Source organism: Oculina patagonica, chromosome 14 (genome assembly GCF_052425735.1).
Source record: "Oculina patagonica isolate OP01 chromosome 14, crgOcupat, whole genome shotgun sequence".
Taxonomy (NCBI): domain Eukaryota; kingdom Metazoa; phylum Cnidaria; class Anthozoa; order Scleractinia; family Oculinidae; genus Oculina; species Oculina patagonica.
The window spans coordinates 8363083-8389959 of record NC_135771.1 but is presented as its reverse complement, the minus strand read 5'-3'; the positions used below and the strand labels follow the sequence as shown (position 1 = coordinate 8389959).

Below are 26877 nucleotides of genomic sequence, written 5' to 3'. Positions count from 1 at the left end.
AAACATACTCGACGCGTTGCCGTAAACATGTAAATGTAAAAGCTAATGTTAATTCATTCTACAGTTAATTTACATAATCTCGAAAAATGAAATGAAACTCGACATGAAACTTTACTGTCAATTGTATGAAAATCGTTTTCCAAGGTAGTATGAAAACGTTTTACAGCAAATGTTTAATTAACTGTCAAATTCATCTTTTAAACGCGAAATTGAAGTTAACAGACAGACTCTCATATTGAGCAAACCACATGAGGTAACTATTTCCCTTGGGACCAAGGATTAAATGCAACTTTTTCCAAAACAGTTACCTTATTACATGAAATTTTCGCGACACGTTAATTTCGCGATTTTGAGGTGCGCATATTTCGCGAAAGTTAAATTTCGCGATTTTGCGAAAATTTTGTATCTTGAATCACTTTAATTTCGCGTTTTTGAGTAAGACACAATTTACATTTCATTGGCAATATTATTTTAAATAAAACCTCTTCAAAGGAAAAATAACATCAAAATTAAAAAAAAACGCAAGGGCGGGACTAAGTCTCGGCAGTAGCAACAACAGAGCAGTTCTCGCAATGTCTACAAATAGGTCATACTTGTACGTGAGTTATTGTTCTTGAGTCCATTGACGACAACATCCATTTAGATTGATAATTCCTTCTTTCAGTGGTACTCAACTTATTTCTTCTTGATTATTGACACAATGTGAGTCACTTAATTTTCGCGTCATGTTATGTTCGCGACACTTATTGTTCGCGTCACTTTAATTTCGCGATTTTTTTGGAATCGCGAAATTCGCGAAATTAACGTGTCGCGAAAATTTCATGTAATAAGGTAATTGTGTTTCAAAACGCGAGCGAATGTTAATAACAGGATTCGTTTCCTTTTCCCAGTCTTCTCTCTTTTTTGCGTTATCCTTACAAAACTATTCTTTAACAACGCAAACTTTGTCCAGTACTCCTTTGGAGAGCTTCAGTGCACAGCCAGAGAATATATCTTTACTCTGGTTGGAGATCATTTTCACTGGTATGGTTGTTTTCTTGATCCATTTGTCCTCTGTAGGGTCATAGCATTCAACACTCAATTCACTTATTGAACTGTTATTTGTGCCACCCAGCACATAGAGTGTTCCCTTCAGACACACCATACTGGCACGTGCACGATAAACAGTCAAGCTTGCAATAGACTGCCATTCGTTTGTTGAAATATTGTACATCTCACATGCTGTCAACCACGATGCATAATATACCTCACCCTGTCTTCCCCCGGCAACAAAAATCTTTTCTTGAGTGGCCACACCAAAACCACAGCCTCTAGCTTGTTGCATATCTGCAATTTCCTGCCATTTGTTTTCCACTACGTCGAATCTCTCTGCTTTCGTAACGTATTTCGATTGCTGTGGCGGCATCCCACCGAGAACATACAGATGATTACCAGCCGCAACAACACAAGGGTCATGCCTGTAGCCCTCGTGAGATGACAGAACTGTCTGCCATGAACACGACCACGTATTGTATCTTTTGATAGTGGTCTTTTTCGTTGATGTGTCGACTTCAATAGCATAGATTTCTCCTTTAACGACAGTCACAGCAGAACCAGTGTACAGGTCCAAAGTAGACCAACCATTAAAAACGGGATCGTATCTCTCTGCCTTACCATAGTACCTGTAAGGAAAGGTGTACAACTGATCACAAAAGTTTAACATCTGGGTATCATAGTTGGTTTGATAGTTCCGATTCTCTGACAGCCCGTCTGCCAAACGCTTCCACTCATCTTTCTCCGGGAGATAACAAAAAGTGTATTTCCCTCCACAAGCTACAATGACACGTGTTTCAAGTCCTTTTCTCGGTGACTGAGGCAGATCATCGTCTTCACTTGCAAAGGTAGTCAGTTTTATAGCATCTGAGGCCAGCTTTAAAGAAGCAAAATTCTCACGCACGAGTTCATTTGTCACGACATGGAGTAAATAGTCACGCGATAGGAAAACCAGCCGTACGTGACGAAACAATTCTTCAAAAGTTGCTTTTCGCTCGCTCTTGTTTTGTTCAACCCACTTTAATATGATTTGAAAAACATCTTCTTCGAATGCAACAGAAATCTCATCATTTGAAATCCACCTCTCGACTTCCTTCGCTTCCAAGTTTAAGAATTCATCCATTTCTGCTACAGAGGCGAAGTTCGCGTGGATGAACTTCCTGCTGTTAGCGACGAGTTCGTCACACTGGTATTTCTCAGCGAAATAAAAGGTTGAAATACAGTTTGATCTGGTCATCTGTCCTTCTAGAAATCGCCCAGAAACGGTTTTCAAGCCCGGGATGAGCAGATAGTTCGCTGTAGCAATTAGATCTTCAGAATTCTCTTGTGTGATCTCGACACTTCCTGTGTAGATGAACTCCAAAACATCTTCCATTACAGACCCCGAAATCTCCTCGAACCGAGCAATTCCTTCTCGATTCTCTTTCATGTCGCTCTGAAGAAGCTTGTGAAAGAACGGGCTTGCTGCGGAGAGCACATTTCTATGAGCCTTGAACTCTTTCTCATCTTTAGTCACCAGAGTTACGTCGCATAAATGATCTTGTTTTCGCAGCATGTTGAGCCGCTTTGTCAATTCCACACAGAAAGCAGCTTGTTTGGCAGCAGAGATAGGCTGCAGATCTTCCATACTCCAGAGAATAACCTTATTACCGCGAAATATAGACTGCTTTTGAACCGTGTCGTTCAGAGATGTCGTCAAAAATCGAAAGCGGAAGAGGAAGAGGACACTGGGAACGAATTCAGAGTTGACGTCATCACGAGTGGATCTACCGGTATTTCTCAGTGTTTTATTTTTTTATTATTTTTTTGGTACCGCAAAATTAGAGAAATAAGCTCCCAAAATCTCTGACGCAAACATTCTTCCGAAAAAACGTCCTCCCGACTATGAGCTCATGGGCTTATAATTAGTTATAGCTCTTTGATAAGGAAACATACAACATAACTTTTCCGATTATAACTATTTATAAGTCCCTATTAATTGTAGAGCTTCGTTTATATTTTTCGTTGTTCAGCGACCTGTAATATTTGTTTCAGGGCTGTAGGTCCTGTTTTGGGTTTTATATCGTTTTTTTAGAGATTTTGGCCATTTGGTATTCTTGAAAGCAACAAAAACATTTCAGACAGTTTTCCGTCCAAATAGAAACCCAACGATTTTTGAAACGCAAATTTTCATCCGAAAATAACCCCCTTCCCTCCCCTCTCTCCCGTATATTGAGCCCACCCAAAAATAAGCCCACCTAAAAGGGACATTGAGCAAATATGAGTGCAAGGCGTATTTTTGGAATTTTACGGTGTTTTCTTCTATGACATTTACAGATTTATAAAGTAAAAACGAACACGGCTTTGAGGGTCTCAATGGGCTTAACCGTTAGCCGTAAAACGGCAAAAAATGTAACCGTTAGGCGTAAAAATTGGAAAATTTTAACCCTTAGCCGTAAATTATGTTAACCGTAAAAAATCGATCAGTAGTTAGATAATAAAACAGAATTGATCACTTCATCGTCCCAGAATGGTCTATTAAAGACCTAAAAAGTGTTTTTCATTAATGGAAATTAATTTTTGACTTTAAAAAACAATGGAAATTAATATTTAACTTCTGTTAACCGTAATGGCAATAATTAACCGTTAACCGTAACGGGGGGAAGGGGGGAGGAAACTTGTCCCAGGGACGTAACTCTTGAAAGGAAGCATCGAAGGTACTGGTTGTAGGAATTTTGATTCTCTCTGCAATTTATCTTTTGCTTTTATTAAGACATATGGACTTGTCTCACGTTCAGTACACATACGGACAATCAGACTGTCGGATTACATTAAAGAATTCGAAGCTAAAACTGACGTCCCATGCCGTAAATTTAAAACTTGAAGTAATTTTTAAAGATTGTTCGCGTGTGGCAAAGTAGCCTGCGAACACAGACGTATTTCCGGCTGTCGTTTCTCTCCGCCGAAAAGAAACGACAGCCGGAAATACGTCTGTGTTCGCAGGCTACGTGCAAAGCGTTCATCCGTTTTTTCGTTCCGTAGAAATAACGTACCTTGCAAGATGTGGTTAAATGCTGAAATTAAATCCTTCATTAAAAAAGATACGTTGAAACTACCGAAATTTCCATCAACCGACAAGAAACAAGTACTGTAGAGGGAAATATTTTGTTAACTGGTTTGCCACCAACCTTCTCCCGCCATGGTTGCCACGGTAAGAAAGCGCATACGGTCTAATGGTAAGTGCACTGGACTACGGATCGAGCCCGGGGGGTACTCCCTATAATGGCCTATACGGGGAGGCTCCGCCCGAAAGGGGTACCTTTTTCAGGCTTCAGGTATATAAAAGGGTAGGGATTTCACAAGTTTAGGTATACGAAAGGGTATGGAAATCTGTCATTTAGGTTTTTGAAAGCGCCTTTTATTCAAATATTTCGAACAGATGCAATTTATGGCTGTATTATTTCAATGTATTAAGCGCTACTTGAAAGTGAGAAGAAAACGCCATGTTTTTAGTCTATACCATGATTTTCAGGTATATGAAAGGGGTACCTTTTTTCATTAAATGGTATACGAAAGGGGTTCAATTTCTGGCAAAATGGTATATAAAAGGGTAAGGGGTAAGAGCTCGGGGCGGAGCCTCCCCGTACAAAACTTTTTTGGGTACCCCCCCCCCCCCGGGGGATCGAGCAGTCTGGGTTCGAGTCCTGCCTGGGGTCACTAACTTGTTCTTGGGCAAGACACTTTACTCTCATAGTGCCTGTCTCCACCCATGTGTATAAATGGGTACCGGCGAATCTGGGGTTAACCCTGCCATGGACTAGCATCCCATCCTGAAGCCCTGATGTAGACTTGCTTATTTTTATTTACGTTGCTAAAATGGATAATGGATAACCTTCACTATTCACTTCATTTCAAATGGAATCACTTTATTTTAACACGATGATTCTTACAGTGTAGAATCAAAGAAAGCTAAAATATGACTAAATTAAACATAACTGACATTACAATCCAATCTTATAAGTTTCTCTTTCATAAAAGGATAAAATTACGGCGCCATGAATGCTAAAACTGTTATATTTTCTCGCACGGTTTTGTTAATTAAATGTTTACACCATTTAAATCATCTTGCGTGTATTATCTTATAAGTTCACGCTTGATTTTTATAGTCCCCTCTTTTTTGTTCTCTTTGTCACGCAAACCTACGATCATTTTGCTTTGGTAGTGTACTAGAACACTTATTTACTTCTAAGACTTCGTGGCTCAGTTATTAGGACCATTCAAATCGATATTCAAACAACCAATCTCGTTTCCAGAGCCTTTGATCATCCAGTGTCACTGCCAAGGAGACGCGGAGGTTCTGGGAACGAGAATTGTGTGACACGTGACGATCTTGGACACAGCACACGCGAGGTTTAAAAAAGTTACGCTCATACTCGTACTGCTACTTTGAGCTGAAGGTCACTTAATATCATCGATCTGTCAGCAAGTAGTCACTTTCGAAATAATAGTGTTTGTAATTTGTATGAGAATTTACACATCTCTTAAATCAAAGAAAAAAGATTTTGAGTGAATTTGAATGATATAAAACTTACTTCTACTGTAAATTAATGTCGGAAAATGGTTAACTTGAAATGAAACTTTGCTTTAAAATCTATCAAAATCGTTAAACCGAGGTAGTAACGTTTACCATGTTTACAGCTCATCTTTAACTGTTAGCTTCCGGCATCTTTTTCATTTAAACATAACAATGCCAAACAACTGCGGGACTATTCTTTTAGTTTCACAACGTAAGCTTTGTCCAGTACTCCTTTGGAGAGTTTCAGTGCACACCCGGTGAATGTATCATCATTATCTTTGGAGATGCTTTTCACTGGAATGGTTGTCTTCTTAATCCATTTGTCCTCTGTAGCGTCATCATAGCATTCAACACTCAAATCATTTCGTGAAAAGCTCCATGTGCCACCCAGCACATAGAGTGTTCCCTTCAGAGAAACCATACTGCCCCATTCACGATTAACATTCAAGCTTGCAATTAACTGCCATTCGTTTCTTGAAATACTGTACATCTCACATGTTTTTGACATATATCTCTCTCTGTCTTTTCCTCCGGCAACAAAAATCTTTCCTTGAGTGGCCACACCAAAAGCACAGCCTCTCGCTTGTTGCATGTCAGTAATTTCCTCCCATTTGTTTTCCACAGTATCAAATCTCTCAGCTTTCGCAACGTATTCCCGTGTCTGTGGCTGCTTTCCACCGAAAACATACAGATGATTACCAGCTGCAACAACACAAGAGTCTTGCCTGCAGCCCTTGTGAGATGAAAGAACGGTCTGCCATGAACACAACTCCACATTGTATAATTTAATGGTGGATTTTTTCGTTGATGTGTCGACTTCAATAGCATAGATTTCTCCTTTAACGACAGTCACCACAGCAGAAGGGGCGGACAAGTCCAAAGAAGACCAGCCATTAAAAACGGGATCAAATCTCTCTGCTTTGCCGTAGTGAAAGGTGTACAACTGATCGCGAAAATTTATCATCTGGGTTTTACAGTTGCGATCCTCTGACAACCCATTTGGCAATCGTTTCCACTCGTCTTTCTCCGGGAGATAACAAAAAGTGTTTTTTCCCCCACAAGCTACAATGGCGCGTGTTTCAATCCCTTTTCTAGGCGGTCGCGGAAGATCACTTTCACTTGAACAGCTACTCAGCTTTATAGCATCTGAAACCAACCTTAAACACCCAAAATTCTTGTCACGACATCAAGCAAGTAGTCACGCGATATGAAAACCAGTTGCACGTGACGAAACAATTCTTCAAACGCTGATTTCCGATTGCTCGCGTCTTGTTCAACCCACTTTAATATGATTCTAAAAACATCTGCCTCGTCTGGAACAGAAATCTCGTCGCTCGAAATCCACCTCTCAACTTCCTTCGCTTCCAAGTTTAAGAATTCATCCATTTCCGCTACAGAGGCGAAGTTCGCGTGGATAAACTTCCTGCTGTTAGCGATAAGTTCGTCACACTGGTATTTCTCAGCGAAATACAAGGTTGAAATACAGTTTGATTTGATCATTTGTCCTTCTAGAAATCGCCCAGAAACTGTTTTCAAGCCAGGAATGAGAAGATAGTTCGCTGTAGCGATAAGATCTTTAGAGTTCTCTTGAGTGATCTCGACACTTCCTGTGTAGATGAACTGCAAAACATCTTCCATTACAGACCCCGAAATCTCTTCGAACCGAACAATTCCTTCTCGATTCTCTTTCATGTCGCTCTGAAGAAGCTTGTGAAAGAACGGGCTTGCTGCGGAAAGCACATTTCTATGAGCCCTGAACTCTTTGTCATCTTTCGTCACCAAAGTTACGTCGCATAAATGATCGTGTTTTCGCTGCATGTTGAGCTGCTTCGCCAATTCTACACAGAATGAAGCTTGTTCGGCAGCAGAGATAGGCTGTAGATCTCCCATACTCCAGTGAATAGCCTTATTACCGTAATATATAGACTCCTTTTGAACTGTCTCGCTCAGGCTAGATATCATCAAAATCGATAGCGGAAGAGGAAGAGGACACTGGGAACTAATCCAGAGATGACGTCATCAGGAGTAGCCCTCCTGATGAGATACCTTCTCTTCTCGAACTTTCGCTTCAATTTCTCCATCTAATTTTAAGCGGCTAGACGGTTTGAGCCTAAATTTTCACTATTCTTTGGAGTATACGACTATTCTTTGGAGCATGGAAGATCTACAGCCTATCTATGTTACAGAGCAAGCTGCTTTCTGTGTTGAATTGACAAAGCGGCTCAACATGCAGCGAAAACAAGATCATTTGTGCGACGTAACTTTGGTGACGAAAGATGAGAAAGAGTTCAAGGCTCACAGAAATGTGCTCTCCGCAGCAAGCCCGTTCTTTCACAAGCTTCTTCAGAGCGACATGAAAGAGAATCGAGACGGAATAGTGCGGTTCGAAGAGATTTCGGGGTCTGTAATGGAAGATGTTTTGCAGTTCATCTACACAGGAAGTGTCGAGATCACTCAGGAGAATTCTGAAGATCTTGTTGCTACAGCTAACTATCTGCTCATTCCTGGCTTGAAAACGGTTTCTGGCCGATTTTTAGAAGGACAAATATCCCAATCAAACTGTATTTCAACCTTTTATTTCGCTGAGAAATATCAGTGTGACGAACTTTTGGCCAACACCAGGAAGTTCATCCACGCAAACTTCGTCTCTGTAGCAGAAATGGATGAATTCTTAAACTTGGAAGCGAAGGAAGTCGAGAGGTGGATTTCAAGTGATGAGATTTCTGTTGCAGTCGAAGCCGATGTTTTTCAAATCATATTAAAGTGGTTTGAACACAACAAGAGTGAGCGAAAGGCAACGTTCGAAGAATTGTTTCGTCACGTACGGCTGGTTTTCCTATCGCGTGACTATTTGCTTGATGTCGTGACAAATGAACTCGTGCGTGAGAATTCTGGTTGTTACAGGCTGACCTCAGATGCTATAAAGCTGACTACCTTTGCAAGTGAAGATGATGATCTGCCGCAGTTACCGAGAAAGGGGCTTGAAACACGCGCCATTGTAGCTTGTGGTGGGAAATACACTTTTTGTTATCTCCCAGAGAAAGATGAGTGGAAGCGCTTGCCAGACGGGTTGTCAGAGAAAAACCAGAAAACCCAGACGATGAAATTCCGTGATCAGTTGTACACCTTCCCTCAATATGGTAAGGCAGAGCGATATGATCCCGTTTTCAATGGCTGGGCTACTTTGGACTTGTCCACAAATTCTGCTATGGTGGCTGTCGTTAGAGGAGAAATCTATGCCATTGAAGTCGAGATTGAAGACGACACATCAACGATCAAAAGGTACAGTGTGGAGTTGTGTTCATGGCAGACAGTTTTGTCATCTCACGAGGGCTGTAGAGAAGAGGCTTGTGTTGTTGCGGCTGGTAATTGTTTTTATGTTCTCGGTGGCAAGCCGTCACAGGAGTCGAAGTACGTTACGAAAGCAGAGAGATTCGACACCGTGGAAAACAAATGGGAGGAAATTGCAGACATGCAACAAGAGAGAGGCGAGGCTTTTGGTGTGGCTACCCAAGGAAAGATTTTTGTTGCTGGAGGAAGACATAGCGTGGGACTGTGGGCAATGTGGTTGACAACATGTGAGATGTACAATGTCTCTACAAACGAATGGCAGTTTATTGGAAGTTTGAATGGTGGTCGCCTCTATGGTAGTATGGTGTGTCTGAACAAAAAACTCTATGTGTTGGGTGGCACAAGAGACTCTCAAAGCGGATTGAGTGTTGAATGTTATGACCATACAGAGGACAAGTGGATCGATGTGACAACCATACCAGTGAAAGTGATCTCCAACCAAAGTGAAGATACATTCACTTGCTGTGTACTGAAGCTCTCCAAAGGAGTACTGGATAAACTTTGGATTGTCGAGGAAGACGATATGGGTTTCGGTTTATTTGACTAGCATCACTGATATTTGTGCCGGCATCACCAAAATACGCACCGTAATCACCGACATTTGTACAACCTGTACAACCAAACTGTAGGAGCCACTCATCCTGAAACCCCTTGAATAGCCCTTACATGTTTCGTCAGATTAGTTAATTTCACCCCCAAGCATCACTTTCAAAGTGTAAATTCATAAATTTTAACATAAACGAGTTCCCGAAGAAGCAGAAACCAGTTGAATACCCACAGTGAGGCTTGGGGATGAATTATATTTTGAGCAACAGACATAATCATAGATAAGGCCTATTGCAAAATTATGAGAAACCTGTTAAGAAAATTATTGTACATAGCAGCGAAGGATGAAAAAGGGCGTGCATTTGTTCCTCTAAACTTATACACTGCAGTCATGAGACTTTATAGTGTTTTACCGTACCCTACTGTCCTGATATCCTACGATATCAAGTCACTGACCTGATATGCCACGATATCACGGTCACTTTGAAGTAAAGTAGTATTACTGTACGATGAATTGAAAAGAGGTTTTACCAATAAAACAGAACTTCGTAATTTAAATTTAGCGGTGTTAAGCGGTCGTAAAAAGAGAAAAACTTTCCCGCCAAAACTAAACTTGAGCGCGCTCGCCAATTGCGTGATGTTTGCCGACGAGTACTGAGACATTCAGACTGAAATAATGGAGTCGGAATTTCCAAATTTTTCGCTTAATTTTGATTTTAAAAATTTAGAGAATGAAACTCTAAACAAACGAGTGGAAAAAAAGGCAGAAGAAGAACTTGATAAAAGTGTTGAAGACCAAGTCAACACAACACCGCCGACCGGTTAGCTCAGTTGGTAGAGCGACGGACTACAGTGCGGGAGGTCTCGGGCTCGAGTCCCAGACGGACCAACACTCAGGGTCTTAAAATAACTGAGGAGAATATGCTGCCTTTGCATTTACATCTGCAAATGGTTAGATATTCTAGTCTTCTCTGATAAGGACGATAAACCGTAGGCCCCGTCTCCTGCATCTTCAGTATTATGGTCAGCAGGGGACGTAAAAGAACCCACACACTTATCGTAAAGAGTAGCGCATGGAGTTCCCGGTGTTGTGGTCTGGTCTTTGCCCGTTGTACTGTGCTTACTGTGAAATGCTCGGAGATATTAGCTATATAAGCTACTCTTCAAATCCGAGGGTAAACAAAGTAATGATGATGATCTGCAGTACGTACCTTGCAAGCATGGCTTCAACAGAGCGATAAATATAACCGGATTTTTGGCTGAATTTGAGTACGGTAAATACCTAATCGTACCTTTTTGGTACGCTTCGGTAGCATATCAGGCGAGTTTGGTCGAGCCATGCATGGTTCGTATTTTGGCGAGACGCAGTCGAGCCAAAATATCCATGGCGAGACCAAACGAAAAGGTATAATTATAACCCACCGATTAATTTTCGCGCGCGCTCATTGGACAAAACACATCACGTGGTACAAAATCGGACGACGGGTATCAGACAATAGTGTCCGTCCGAGGAAACTGCCCGGATGGATAGTGCCCGCCCGTGAAATTTTTTGTTAACAAGCGTGCCTGCAGACAAAAAAAAAACAAATTCACTGCGCATGCATTTAGCGGGTTTCTTGTCTGGTTTTGTTTCGTTTGTTAAATTTTGGCTTTCAATTGAGTGTTTTATCCTGAAAAGTAAAAAATAATTCACGATGCCGTTTTCGAATAGGCGCGCGGAAGAAAATTTAGTTGTGAGCAATAAAAACGATATAGTGTTCATCCATAGAGAGACACTATTTTAACAATGGAGTGTTTCTGTCGAGGAACAAAAACTAGCATATTAGCCCTCGAAGCTTCGCTTCTCGGGCTAATATTTGTTTTAAGAACATCAAATTTCCGCGGGGCAACTATCAGACCGATAGTTCCGAGACAGAAACACTCTATTGTCTATTGTCTTTATTCTACAAAGCGGATTCAGAGCCACCTTAAATTTTCAAAATTTTAACGTGGCTCTCAAACCGCTTCGTAGTATTTTTTTAACTTTGCAGAAAGTTGTATCTAAACATGCTGATCAATGTTCCATAATAAAAAATGGAGGTCACCGAGCTCGTTTTTGAGTTGTAAGCACTTAGAACCAAAATTAAGGGTGTTTTTAACAAGTTATACTGTTGCTATAGTAACCAGTGACGTCATGAAAATAACTACAAAATATTCACCAATCATTGGGCATTAATTTGACACCAATATTGTAGCATCAATTGATAAAGATTTGTAGTACTGACCCGTCAAAGTATAAGAGCTGAAAAGTGCTGGAAACCGTTACCAGCCACCTTAATACAAAGACAAAACATTTCTCAAAGGGGAGAGCGCGAACGGGACGCAAGAACCCATGCGAGGCGCTTTCCAACAATTATGTATATAAGCTATATAATATGTGTACAACGGACAAGAAATAATATTTACAACAATAAAAGGATTTAAAAGCTATAAAATGCAAGGAGGAAACGTTTTAAACATCCGAGTGACTTTAAACTTTTAGCGCGATTCTTATATTTATTATTCTTTTATAGTTTCAATTTTTGCCCTTTCTTTTAATTGGTCACGCATACTTGCGTTTATTGTTTGCTTTGGTAGTGTACAATAACACTTACGTAATTTTAAGTCCTCGTGGTTCAGTTCTTGGGGACATTTAAAGGGACTATGTCACAGGGATTTCGCAGATTTTTGGCCTAAACTGTTCTGAAATTAGTGGTAGGCAACCTAACCCTAAATAAACATTATCTTTCAACATCTAAAAGAATCTGTGATTTTAATTTGCGGGTAGAAACCAAGATACGGCTATAAATATCGATATTTCGAAGACGCACGGAAATAACTTGAAAACGTTTGCCTAATTTTTTCAAATTGCAATCCGTTTCCATCCGAGTCATTCTCAGTCAAAGATGCTCGTTAACAGTTTCAGTGCTCTAATATAGCAATTTTGTAATAAAAATGGACTATTACTTTTAGGTTTCCTTCGACACAAATATAAATTCGGGCGGTTCAAACATCTGGTAAAATCCGTGACATAGTCCCTTTAAATCAATATTCAAACAACCAATCTCGTTCCCAGAGCCCTTGATCCTCCTTGTTACTGACAAGTAGACGCGGAGTTTCTGGGAACGAGAATGGTGTGACACGTGACGATCTTGAGCACGCGCGCTAGCATTGAAAAAAGTCACACTTGTGTATACTCGCACCTTCGATCCGCTGTCGGTAAGTAAACATTTAAGAAATAGTAGTGTTTTTATGGAAATTCAACATCTCTTAAACCTGATCGCTGAAGCCCTGGCCAAACGGTAACCACCCTGTAAATCTTTGTGTTATAATCGCGAGTTGAACTTGCGTACAAACTTGCGTCGGCTGGCCAAACGGAATCGCCAGTTTACTCACAACTGCACGCAACTCGTCAAAAAAGCCATTTCGATGCTACTGCGCGCGCTGCAATTCAGTACTTGACAGTACAAGACTTGCGTTGACTTTCGCTGGTTGGCCAAACGGTGAAAACTTGGTGCAAATTTGATCACCAAAGTGAACGCAAGTCAGCACAAGTGCACAAAAGTCCTGTTCAAACGGAGACGCAAGTAGGTGCAAGTTGTCAACTTGCGTCTCCGTTTGGCCAGGCCTTAAGGTAGCTACCAAAAGATTCTAGTTGAGTGAGACTGAATGATGTAAAACATACTCGAAAAACGATGCTGTAAATTTGTTAATGTTAATGCTAATGTTAATTCATTCTGCAGTAAATTTACATAATCTCGAAAAATGAAATAAAACTTGAAATGAAACTTTACTGTAAATGTATGAAAATCGCTTTCCAAGGTACGGTTTACAGCAAATCTAACTGACAGCTTCATCTTTCAAACGCAAAATTGAAGTTAACAGATTGGTTCTCACATTGAGTAAACCATGCACATAACTGTTTCCCTTGGGACCAAGGATTAAATGTTTTTTTTGTAAAAACAGTTCCAGTATTTTCGTGAACAAAGACGGACCGAAATATTAAGGGCAGGATACGTTTCCTTTTTCCAGTCTCTCTTTTTTTTGCTTTTTAAACACAAAACTATTCTTTAACAACGCAAACTTTGTTCAGTACTCCTTTAGAGAGCTTCAGTACACAACCAGAGAATGTATCCGTACTTTGCTTGGAGATCACTTTCACTGGTATGGTTGTTTTGATGTTTCAACTGTCCCCTTTCCCACTAGGTTCATGGCATTCAACACTCAGTTCACTTTGCGAACTGTTATTTGTGCCACCCAGCACATAGACTTTACCCTTCAGACACACCATACTGGCCAATACACGATTAACTTTCAAGCTTGCAATAGACTGCCATTTGTTTGTTGAAATATTGTACACCTCGCATGTTGTCAACTGTGCCCACCATATCCCGTCCTTTCTTCCCCCGGCAACAAAAATCTTTCCTTGAGTGGCCACACCAAAAGCCCCGCCTCTTGCTTGTTGCATGTCTGCAATGTTCTCCCATTTGTTTTCCACAGTGTCGAATTTCTCTGCTTTCGTAACGTATCCTGTATGTGGCTGCATCCCACCGAGAACATAAAGATGATTACCAGCCGCAACAACACAGGAGTCTTGCCTGCAGCCCTCGTGAGAGAACAGAACTGTCTGCCATGAACACGACCACGTATTGTATCTTTTCATAGTGGTCAATTTCGTTGATGTGTCGACTTCAATTGCATAGATTTCTCCTTTAACGACAGTCACAGCAGAACTAGTGTACAGGTCCAAAGTAGACCAACCATTAAAAACGGGATCGTATCTCTCTGCATTAGCATATTTAGAAAAAGGTGTACAACTGATCACGGAATTTCATCATCTGGGTTCCCTGGTTTTTCTCTGACAGCCCGCCTGCCAAACGCTTCCACTCATCTTTCTCTGGGAGATAACAAAAAGTATATTTCCCACCACAAGCTACAATGACGCGAGTTTCAAGCCCTTTTCTCGGTGACTGCACCAGATCATCATCTTCACTTGCAAAGGTAGTCAGTTTTATAGCATCTGAGGTCAGCTTAAAGCAAACAGAATTCTCACGCACGAGTTCATTTGTCACGACATAAAGTAAATAGTCACGCGATAGGAATACCAGCCGAACGTGACGAAACAATTCTTCAAAAGCTGCTTTTCGCTCGCTTTTGTTTTGTTCAACCCACTTTAATATGATTCGAAAAACATCTTCTTCGAATGCAACAGAAATCTCATCACTTGAAATCCATCTCTCGACTTCCTTCGCTTCCAAGTTTAAGAATTCATCCATTTCTGCTACAGAGGCGAAGTTCGCGTGGATGAACTTCCTGCTGTTAGCGATAAGTTCGTCACACTGGTATTTCTCAGCGAAATAAAAGGTTGAAATGCAGTTTGATCTGGTCATCTGTCCTTCTAGGAATCTCCCAGAAACGGTTTTCAAGCCCGGGATGAGAAGGTAGTCCGCTGTAGCAATTAGATCTTCAGAATTCTCTTGAGTGATCTCGACACTTCCTGTGTAGATGAACTCCAAAACATCTTCCATTACAGACCCCAAAATCTCTTCGAACCGAGCAATTCCTTCTCGATTCTCTTTCATGTCGCTCTGAAGAAGCTTGTGAAAGAACGGGCTTGCTGCGGAAAGCACATTTCTATGAGCCTTGAACTCTTTCTCATCTTTCGTCACCAAAGTTACGTCGCATAAATGATCTTGTTTTCGCTGCATGTTGAGCCGCTTCGTCAATTCCACACAGAAAGCAGCTTGTTTGGCAGCAGATATAGGCTGCAGATCTTCCATACCCCAGAGAATAGCCTTATTTCCGTGAAATATAGACTCCTTTTGAACCGTCTCGTTGAGATGCCGAAATCGAAAGCGGAAGAGGAAGAGAACACTGGGAACGAATTCACCGATGACGTCATCACTAGTGTTTCCATTCTCGTCCCCAGAGCCGCTAACCTGAGTATCAGGCCTTCCTAAGGGGAGGGGGGAGGGTAAGGAAGGAAAGAGGAGAGGAAGGCCTGACACAAACGCTTTGATTGGGTCATGTCGAACATCCAGATTCTGGATGTGGCGCTGATTGGGTAATTCACAATGGGCCCTGACGTCACACCACCGGAAATAAAAATTTCATAACGGCGTCTTCTATGAACTGATGTCCACGGGAACGAACGGTGAACGAAAACTTCGCTCGACGTTTTTCAGTGTATTTATGGAAGGCGACGACTTCAAAACGGCTCTTGAAGGCGCTCTACAGTTTTTCCTGGAATTAGACGTAATAGAGGACAGAAGTTATGCCTCGAAAGCTGCTTGTGAAACGGAAAGACGTCCTCGGAGTTTTAGCAAAATAAAGGTGACGGGCCTAACACGTCTCCTACGTTTGTGACATTTGTACCCTTGCCGTTCTGTGTTAAATTCGGTTTTTCGACGTAATTTGCTTCTCACTTCTTTCTGAGGGGCACAGTTTTATTTGGAGAGCCGTAAGATTGTGGCCAAGGAAATGTCTGGAGGTCATTTCATTTATAATAGTCTGCGCTGCGTGGTTTCCTGTTTATTTCATGTTTTGCTAGTTTAGTTTGTTTTTGCTCAATTGTATTTGTAAGATATGCTTTAAACTCTCGAAATTTTCGCCGTGGAAGGACAGGATATATGTTCCGTGAAAATGCCGGGATCGGTATTTAAAATAAATACTGTTGCAAGATGTATTGTGTCTTATCACTTATATCTACCACCGGCTTCACAAGTGACAACCGGATATGAATTTGATTGGTTGACGCTTATCACGCCGTGAGGGGGTGGAAAACTGGAATAAAAGCGTCTGTGTCAGGCTTTTCTTTCCTTTCGCGCTTCTACCCTTTCTCCCTTCCCCTTTAGAAAAGCCTGATACTCAGGCTACAGAGCCGCTTGTTCCTCTTAGCCGGTTGAGCCTGGGGCACAAAATACATACATTTAAACACGAATTTTGCCTTAGCTAAAATAAGCCAGTTTCTTTCGAGAAATAAACATGTTAAAAATATATGTTAAAAAATAATTTTAATAATAACAACATTATTATCTCCGTTATCTACTTACACATTAAAATAATATAAAAATACAAGTTCACTACGTCTATTCCTCCCCCCCCGGGAAAAAGTGGCCAGCTGTAATGAAGTCGTTTTATGATGTCGAAGATTTTATAATCTCTGGTAATGAGTTCCATGTGTCTCTGGAGACACATGATTTTTATTGGCTGAATTTTCAACAAAGAAAATTTAAATCTTTGTTCTTCGTGCCCCAGGCTCAATCGGCTAAGAAGAACACTTAGAGTCTCTGGGGATGAGAATGCCAACAAGCGCGAGTGGAATAATTACTGAGGCGTACACCTGTGGTCCATGGGATATGAGCTCATATAACACCGCCTGTAAACCAATTAAAACTCAGGAATTGCAATATACCGTGGCTACAATGGATTTTAATGATGTTTATTAAATAACATTATATAGTGCTCCCTCAGTTATGTATACAGCTACTTACAGCAAGGCGCCCAAAAGTGTGACCACTTTTAATTTATTCACATTCTTTCGTGCAGATTTAATCCAATCAGAAGACAACTGCAAGCTATCTACGGCTTTTGATTGGTTTAAATCTGCACGAAAGAATGCGAATAAATTAAAAGTGGTCACACTTTTGGGCGCCTTGCTGTAACTGTACTCAGTCATTGCTTGCAAAAGCATGGAGAGTGACTATCGGGCTTTGAAGCAAAATGTGTCTGAACAGCTGGAGGACATAAACAGACTGCTGATCCAGTCTCTTGGAAAATAACTGCACCTCTCTCACCCTGGTATTTAAAAAAAAATCAGCACCCGTTACGTAGCTCCTTTAAGAAAATAGAAAATAGTTGTTAAAAATTACTGTGACTCAGTCCCTTTAATGTAAGGAATGGAACGTCTGTAAACTCCTAACCTGAAACTCGCGTTAATATTCGCGGATAACCGTTTATTCATTACGTTGATGAACTTGCACACTACTCACTGTGACTTGTAAATATATTTTGTAAAACAATCTTTTAACGTGAAGTAATTTTCAAAGATTGTTCGCATGCAAAGTATTCATCCGTTTCTCTGTTCTGTAGAAATAACTTGCCTTTCAAGATGTATTACATGCTGTAATAAAATCCTTCAATGAAAAAAGAGGGGGCGCTTTCCATTTACATGGAATTTTCGGTGAGATTTTTTCGACAAATGGAACAGTGCATTTTTTATCATCACATAAACGGAATGGAAAGAAGCTGTTCCTTTTGAAAATTCCATTATGAGAACACTGCGATGAGCCTGGGTCCAAAAAAAACCATGCATGGCGATCGAGGGTGAAACTTCTCTACCTTATCCTCCTTCTTCATGTGGCCGTGAAAAAAGTTCAAGGGAAAAACACTAGCTCTTTGAAAAGAAACGCTCTCTATCTACACTCGACAGGAATTTTTGGATAAATTTGATCGATTCAACGGGTAAATTTTAGCGTTCAAATGTCAATTGCTGACCTTGCTTTGCCAACGAACGGTCTGGTTGTAACAAACGGAACAGTAAATTTCCGGTCAATCCGGGAGAAACGGGGAAAGAGGGATACCTCTGAAGGTATTCTTTTTTTTCGAAAATTTTTCAATGGAAAGGCCCGTTCCATTAAATTTCCAACCGAAATAACCGGTTTTTCCATACAAATGGAAAGTGCTCAGGTTGTAAATAAATTTCTATCAGCCAACAAGAAAAACGTGTAGAGGGAAAGAATTTGAAAGCAGGGTGACCAGCCTGCTCCACCCACGGTTGCTGGAGAGGCGCGGTGTCTTAATGGTTAGTATCCTGTGGCACTTTTCACTTACATGGAACTTTCGGTGAGAATTTTTCCTCAAATGGAACAGTTCAAATCTTCCCATCACGTTAACGGAACGAAAAGAATCTGTTCCTTTTGAAAATTCCCGTTTTGATAGAACTGCAAAGAGGCTCCGGATCAAGCGGTCTGGATTCGAGCCCTGGCCGGTGTCATTGTGTCGTGTTCTTGGGCAAGACACAACTCACTGTGAATCTGGGGGTTAAGCCTGCCATGGACTAGCATCGCATCGTGAACAGAGCCGGGTTAAGCACCGGCGTTTTGAGACACTTTGAACGATGCAGATTTTGCTGGTTAATTTTGTTTTACGTTGCTGAGCAGGTTTTGTAAGGAAAGTGATAGTGATCCCGGGCGAGGGAACCTTGCAAGCCACGATTTCAAGATACTAGTATTCTTTGTTTAAGTACAGTGGAACCTCGATCTAACGAACCTCTATCTAACGAAGTCCTCGATATAACCAACTATATTCTTCGCCCTAGTAATAGTAAAACATATGGAAAAGAACCTTCATACAACGAAACCTCGCTCGTTATAGCGAACATATTTGCCAGTCCCTTGGCCCTTCGTTATATCCAGGTTCCACTGTATATGAATTTCCTGGACGATTCGCTTGGTTTCAAATCCAATTACTTTATTTTAACATGGTGTTTCTTTCAGTTAAGAATCTTGATAAGCTTAAATATGACTAAGCTAAACTATACCTAACAATCCAACAACAAAAATAATACAATGGCGAAAATTCGCAGCTACCAACTGTTCGCCATGAAAGTTCTGGCTTACAACTTTTGTTGTAAGTTTGTCTTACATGAAAAACAAACACTACAGCTCCGCTATACATATTAGAACTTTATAACTTCTCACACGATTTTTGTTAACTTCTCGTGCAATTTTTAACATCTTACGTGACATTTTAGCTTCTAACTTAATTTTCTAACTTCTTGCGTGATTTTTATAGCCTCGATTTTTTGCTATTTTTTTCTCACGCAAGCATACAATCGTTGTTTGGTTTGGCAGTGTACTGTAACAGTTATTCACTTCTATATGTTCGTGGTTATGTAATTAGGGGAGATAAATCGCTATTTAAAAACCAGTCTCGTTTCCAGAGCCCTTGACCCTCCCTGCCGCTGACAAGTAGACCCGGAGGTTCTGGGAACGAGAAAAGTGTGACACGTGATGATGTTGGGCACGCGCGCTAGGTTTAAAAAGAATCACGCTCATACAATAGTCCTACTGCTACTTCGAGCTGAAGGTCACTTGACCAATCTGTCGGTGAGTAGACACTTTCGAAATAATAGTGTTTGTCAATTTTATGGGAAATTATTTAACATCTCTTAAATCATTTTGAGTGAATTTGAATGATGTAAAACATACTCGAAACGACGCGGTAAATATGTTCATTCATTCTACTGTAAATTTATGTCGAAAAATGGTAAACTTGAAAGGAATCTTTGCTGTAAAATGTATGAAAATCGTTAAACCAACGAAGTAGCGTTTACAGATCTTCAACTGTCAGCTTCATCAGTCAAGCGCTAAACTGAAGCTAATAAACAGACTCTGCATAGACGACAACCGTTTCCTTGAGACCAAGCATCAAATGTAAAGTGTTAAACAATTATTGTGTGGAAAACACAAAAACGCAAGCCAACAGGTCAAGTTATGAACGACTGGATTCATTTCCTCTTCCGTCTCTTCCCAGTCTGCTCTCGTTTTCCTATTTTCCTCACAATCTGCAATTATTTTTCAGATCGAAGTGATCAAATATAACCGTTCCAAACAGCTGCGGGACTATTCTTTTAGTTTAACAATGTGAGCTTTGTCCAGCACTCCTTTGGAGAGTTTCAGTGCACACCCGGTGAATGTATCTTTACTTTCTTCGGAGATCGTTTTCACTGGTATGGTTGTCTTCTGGATCCACTTGTCCTCTGTAGGGTCACAGCATTCAAGAATCAATTCACTTGGTGAACTGTTATTTGTGCCACCCAGCACATAGAGTGTACCCTTCAGACACACCATACTGGCCCACGCACGACACACATTTAACCTTTAATATGCTGAAATTATTCCTAAAAACGCGTTTCTTTAACCGTTTATCGATTTTCTTGGCTCTACGGTCCAAAAGTTCTCTAAATTTGCTAAAAATGCACTTTCTGACAATGCAGGAAGATTTTGATGAAATTTCCATGTAAAAATGTACAATTTTTTTTTTTTTTTTTTTTGCTGAACCGTTCCGATTTTTTCTTTGCTCCTTTCCTTTTCGTTTTTCTCTGCTTTCTTATTCTCTCTATCTTTTACTCTGTGCACCCCTTCTACTGGCCTGAAAAGTTTTGATCTGAATCAATGGAAAACCCTGGAAAGGAGATCATGATCAAGTACGGGTATTTTGGCCTGTTTTAGCACCAATTTTACACCAAAAACTGATCGCGTTTTTTTCGATTAGCTCTGTCGGAATTCAGTCAATATTGAAGATGGACAGTCCTGTGGAAAGATCTATCCCAGCTCTATAAGATGCAAATCACAAAAATCTGCTGACGTGTAAATTGGTGACGTCATAAGTGGCAGAATGGCCATTCCTCCAAATCCCGGAATAATCCGCGCTAAGCATGTTAAGGGTTAAGCTTGCAATAGACTGTCATTCGTTTGTTGAAATATTGTACATCTCACATGCTGTCAACCATGACGCCCACCCTCCCACACTCTGTCTCCCCCCTGCAACATAAATCTTTCCTTGAGTGGCCACACCAAAAGCACAGCCTCTTGCTTGTTGCATGTCTGCGATTTCTTCCCATTTGTTTTCCACAGTATCAAATCTCTCATTTTTCGCAATGTATTCCCGTGTCTGTGGCGGCCTCCCACCGAGAACATACAGATGATTACCAGCTGCAACAACACAAGACTGCTCCCTGCAGCCCTCATGAGATGAGAAAACTGTCTGCCATGAACAGCCCGGCACAGTTATCAGATTTGATAATCACGGCCAAAACAAACCATTAGCCAATCAACCCCCAAGTTTGAGCTCATGTGACATGTTATCATGGCAACAGTTCTCATTTTAATATGGCGGCCATTTCAAGAAAGCTTGTTTATACGGCTCTCAGTTAAATGCGATTCAAATTGTGCACTAAATTAAAGATAAAAAAGTCTAGATTTGAATGTCCATTTGGCCGCATGCATTTACGTTTAAATTCTTGTCGAAAATAACAGACAAAGCATATTTAGATTAGGTCATCGAACGCGCGCGGTCTTAGATCTTAGCTTTCCGGACATCCGGAGTTTATTAGCTTTTATTGTATTCCCCTTGCTTGTAAAATAGTATTTCTCCAAATTTGTTGAGACTTTTGAATTTGTGCAAGTGTACTGGTACACCAATATAACCGTGAATGCCTTTATTTGAAGCAATTTCATCACCAACGCTGCTAATATTTATTAACTAAGACAAGAACGAAACCGATACAAAGGTAGAGAAATAAAAGATGCGTTGTTTATTGAGTTCATACTCAGAACTTCTTCGTCGCAGTGCCTTCGGCGGTCAGTTGCTTTGATGATCTGTTGAATAAAGAAATATTTGGGTTAATAAGCGTGACAAGAAGAAAGAGAAAAAATATACCGTCTACCGCAGTCACGCGCTTCGAATTTACATAACAATTGTTCGGAGCCGATATGTTGAAGATTGAAAAGTAGATGTGTATTCTACTCGCTATGAAAGCGTGTTGCGCGAAGAATAAGTTGAACAGATCTGTTACTCGTTCTGTAAGCGGATTGCATGAAGGAAATATGTTGAACAGATGTGTATTACTCGTTCTGAAAGCGTGTATAACAAACAAAATAAAGCCCGCTCATTACAAATTCAAAGACTTTGTGACTACGTGCCGCGATAACAATTGCTCATAATACTTCGCTAATTTCACTGTCTACCACTAAACGACTGTAGCCGGTACCACTTCGCCCTCTAAACATAAGCAGTAAAGAAACAAACGAACGATTTTCTAGATCTGTATGCAAAATGAAAGAGATAAATATACCGTCTACCGCAGTAACGCAGTTCATGATATTACATAACAACATTCATATTGTTCGAAGGATATGTCCAAGATTGGAAAGTAGATGTGTAGTAGTCGTTCTGAAAGCGTGTTGCGCGATGGTTTAGTCGAATAAACAGATAAATGTGTATTACTCGCTCTGTAAGCGGGTTGCGCGAAGGATTAGGGCGAACTGAAAGCGTGTTTAACAAACAAAATAAAGCCCGCTAAAATTCCAATGCGCATACAGCGGCCATACTCTAAGCACTCATAAATTCAAAGACTTCGAGACTGCGTGCCGCGATAGTGTTGCTCATACTTCGCTGATTTCACTGTCAACCACAAAAGGACTACGGACGGTAGCACTAAGCCCTCCAAACATAAGCAGTAAAGAAACAAACGAACGATTTTCTTTATGCGAAAATCCATTATTTAGCCACTTAAGTCTACTCATTCTATAGAACGTACACTAGAAACACAAACAATTAAACATGGCGGACAGTAGAGGAATCAGAGAGCAAATCACAAAACCATAGTGCCCTCGTACAATTCTTTGTGCCCTCGGATGAGCAAGCGATAAATCGAAAGAAGGATAACTGAAGAACACAGCATTTTTTCTACGTGTTCCACAAAAATGCGCAACTGACTTAAAATTGACGGCAAAGAATATAAACATATCTGGAATGAACTGTCATCCTCGAGCGATCTCTTCAAATCGTCAAACAAATACCCGCACAACTCACCACCGATGCTCGCCATTTTATGCACTTTTGAAGTTCATCTTTCTCTCAAGGTCATCGCGTAGAACTATGGGTAGAACACACGAACACAACCGAAAAATAGACGAACAAACGAGATATCCTCCGAAATCTCCCCGAGTTACGAAATGGCGCCATGTTGTGACGTCACGAGGTTATCAAATCTGATAACTGAACACTGTTCAACATTGTATCTTAGAATAGTAGATTTTTGGGTGCGTGTGTCGACTTCAATAGCATAGATTACTCCTTTGACGACAGTTACCATAGCAGAAGAGGTGGGCAAACTTAAGTCCAAAGTAGACCAGCCATTAAATACGGGATCGTATCTTTCTGCCTTACCACGGTGAAAGGTGTACAACTTATCGTGGAAGTTTATCATCTTGGTTTGGTAGTTTCGATTCTCTGACAACCCGTCTGCCAAACGCTTCCACTCATCTTTCTCTGGGAGATAACAGAAAGTGTATTTCCCTCCACAAGCTACAATGACATGTGTTTCAAGCCCTTTTCTCGGCGACTGCGGCAGGTCATCATTATCACTCGTACAGCTACTCAGCTTTATAAATGATCTTGTTTTCGCTGCATGTTGAGCCGCTTTGTCAATTCCACACAGAATGACACTTGCTCGGCAGCAGAGATAGGTTGCAGATCTTCCATACTCCAGAGAATAACCTTAATACCGTGAAATATAGACTGCTTTTAAACCGTCTCGCTCAGATGTCCAAATCGAAAGCGGAAGAGGCCAAGGGAGAGAACACTGGGAACGAATTTAACGTTGACGTCATCACGAGTGGATCTATTGTTTTATTTCTCAGTGTTTTATTTTCTTTTTCTTTTTTTTTTTGGTACGGCAAAATTAGGGAAATATGCTAAGCTCATGGGCTTATAATTAGTAATATCTCTTTTATAACGAAACATCTGACATATAACTCTTCTGACTATAGGTCCCAACTATTGTAGAGCTCGAGCTTCTTTTATATCTTTCGTTGTTCAGAGACTTGTAATGTTTGTTTCAAGTCCGTTATGGGTTTTGCATAGTTTTTTTTTAGAGATTTTGGCCATGTGGTATTCTTAAATGCACCAAAAAATTTTTCAGACAGTTTCCCGTCCAAATAGAAACCCAAAGATTTTTAAAACGCAAATTTCCCTCCGAAAATACCACCACCACCACCCCCCCCCCCCCCCCCCGGCCTCCTCTCTCCTGTGTTTTAGCCCCTCCCAAATATAAGCCCACCTTAAAAGTACATTTATGTGCAAATACAAGTGCAGGTCTTATTTTTGGAATATCACGGTGCTTTCTTTCTATGGCATTTATGAAGAAAAAGGAACACGACTTCCGGCGGTTTCATATTGATAACTTTTAGAGATGAAAATGAATTTAAGATACACCCACCAAGCAAGTTTTTGTACCAAGAGAGGATATCCTCTCTTGTTTGTACCTTTTAGGGGGTCCTTTCAAAATTTCCGACGAAAACCTTCGTCACTTTTACATGGTAGTCCCCCACCGGGGGGAGGAGGAGGAAATTTGTCCCAGGGACAAGCATGGAAGATGCGCTGGTCTAATGGCTGGTGCACTGGACTCGGGATCGAGCGGTCCGGGTTCGAGTCCAGCCTGGGGTCACTGAGTTGTGTTCTTGGGCAAGATACTTAACTCTCATAGTGCCTGTTTCTACCCAGGTGGGGTACCGGCGAATCTGGGGATAACCCTGCGATGGACTAGCATCCGATCCTGAAGTCAGGATAAGCTCCGGCGTTTTGAGACAACCGATGCAGACTTTCTTAATACTTTTATTAACTTTGCTAAGCAGGTTTAATTTTGTGACGAAAGCGTTAGGCTTGTAACTTCCCAGGCGAATAATCCTTCCAAGTCGCGACTTCATCAAGTTACTAGTGTTTCTTGTTTGCTCTGATTGGCTACTAAAATACATGATAACCTACACTATCCACTAGATTTTAAATGAAACCACTTTATTTAAACACGATGATTCTTACAGTTTAGAATCTTGGAAAGCTAAAATATGACTAAACTACACTTAACTAACATTACAATCCAACCTTATAAGTTTCTCTTTCATAAAAGGATAAAATTACGGTGCCACGAAAGCTAAAACTGTAATATTTTCTCGCACGGTTTTGTTAATTAAATGTTTACGCCATTTAAAACATCTTGCGTGTATTATCTTATAACTTCACGCTTGATTTTTATAGTCCCCCCTTTTTTGTTCTCTTTGTCACGCAAACCTACGATCATTTTGCTTTGGTAGTGTACTAGAACACTTATTTACTTCTAAGACTTCGTGGCTCAGTTATTAGGACCATTCAAATCGATATTCAAACAAGCAATCAAGGAGATGTGGAGGAGATGCGGGGGTTCTGGAAACGAGAATTGTGTGACACGTGACGATCTTCTTCACGGAACACGCGCTAGGTTTAAAAAAGTCACGCTCACACATATACTGCTATTAATATCATCAATCTGTCAGTAAGTAGACACTTTCGAAAGAATAGTGTTTGTTAATTGTATCGGATGGGAATTTAACATCTTTTAAATCAAAGGAAAAAGATCTTGGGTGAATTTGAATGATGTAAAACACACTTGAAACGATGCCATAAATATATTCATACATTCGACTGTAAATTAATGTCGGAAAATGGTAAACTTGGAATGAAACTTTGCTGTAAAATGTATTTAAATCGTTAAACCAACATAGAAGCGTTTACAGTAGATCTTCAACTGTCAGCTTTCTCTTTCAAGCCCTTATCTAAAGCTAACAAACAGACTCTATTAAGCAAACCTGTAGGCATAAGGGACAGTGCTCGAAATTAGAAAAAAATCCAGGTTGTCCTTATGGCAAAGAGTAAGACAACCTAACCATTGACTTTGGTTGCCCTGCTGAGGACTTGGTTGTCCGTATGAAGTGTTGTATGTTTTTTCGTTAAAAGTTTTGTTCTCAGGCCGTGAGACGATATAACATTTGTTTTACATTCACAGCGGTGTGAAACAGCCCATCCTAAACAAAACTGCAGAATTCCTTTAAAATAAATTAATGCAACACTTTTACTTTTAAAGTGAATGGAAATACTCCTTTGTACTTTAAAAAACGGTGTATTAATTTCATAAATCCCTACACCCGCAAAACACACTAAACTAAAAACAGCTAAATATAAATGATTCCCAGACAAGATGCAAGATAAAGGCAAGAAATGCATTCAAAAGCAAGATATTGTTGAAGTCATGCAAATCTGCATGCCTAATTAGTCACTTGCAACTCACGTGCACCATAATATCATTGACGAGGTCTGTACATGTTAGAAGACGACTCGGCAAGCTTATTCTCCTGGCTTATTGAACTCCGACAAACGTCCAATTAACTATTTTAACCTTCGATTTCCTTTTTCTAAGAATTTTGGTGGATTCTATCGATTAGAAGAGAACTATTTAAAGCTATTTTCGTGTTTAAATTTTTTAACTTCTTTTGTTTGTATAATTTCTGTTGGGTGATTACGGTCATGTAAATTCTTTGGTTGTCCGGCGGTTTTTTCTCGGGCAACCAGGCTTTTAAATTTCTAAAAAACTGGTTGCCCGAACGCACTTTTAGTCGTCTCGGACCACCGGACAACCGCTAATTTCGAGCACTGAAGGGATAACTGTTTCCCTTGGGATCGATCAGGTTTCGTTTTCCTCACAATCTGCTATTATTTTTTCCAGATCCAGGTGATTCCCCTCCCTCCCACCCCGAGTTTAAGGGTAAGTGGAGCTT

General features: G+C 40.5%; 4 protein-coding genes and 2 pseudogenes across 4 annotated transcripts in view; 1 reads left to right on the top strand and 5 right to left on the bottom strand.

Moving 5' to 3' along the window:
• The window catches only part of LOC144638158 (kelch-like protein 24), a 3253-nt gene extending 532 nt beyond the window's left edge, over nt 1–2721 (bottom strand). The window contains exon 1 of the mRNA XM_078497357.1: nt 1–2721. This exon is cut by the window's left edge and continues 532 nt beyond it. Within this exon, the coding sequence (XP_078353483.1) occupies nt 923–2659 (1737 nt within the window). The 5' untranslated portion in view covers nt 2660–2721 and the 3' untranslated portion in view covers nt 1–922.
• The window catches only part of LOC144638165 (kelch-like protein 11), a 90450-nt gene that overhangs the window by 52457 nt on the left and 11116 nt on the right, over nt 1–26877 (bottom strand). The gene's annotated exons all lie outside the window — the stretch shown is intronic.
• Nucleotides 5079–7495, bottom strand: LOC144638166 (kelch-like protein 24; annotated as a pseudogene).
• On the top strand, nt 7730–10042 carry LOC144638155 (kelch-like protein 24). The gene has a single exon (XM_078497354.1). The coding sequence runs from the start codon at nt 7743–7745 to the stop codon at nt 9483–9485; it is 1743 nt and encodes a 580-aa protein (XP_078353480.1). The 5' UTR covers nt 7730–7742; the 3' UTR covers nt 9486–10042.
• Nucleotides 13286–15427, bottom strand: LOC144638175 (kelch-like protein 2; annotated as a pseudogene).
• LOC144638156 (kelch-like protein 25) overlaps nt 25043–26877 on the bottom strand; it is a 38259-nt gene continuing 36424 nt past the window's right edge. The window contains exon 2 of the mRNA XM_078497355.1: nt 25043–26874. The gene's annotated coding sequence lies outside the window, so the exon portion shown is untranslated. The remainder of the gene's footprint in view (nt 26875–26877) is intronic.

Bases quoted from the DNA above. Each gene is read 5' to 3' on its own strand.
- LOC144638155 (XM_078497354.1), top strand. From the start codon at position 7,743: ATGGAAGATCTACAGCCTATCTATGTTACAGAGCAAGCTGCTTTCTGT.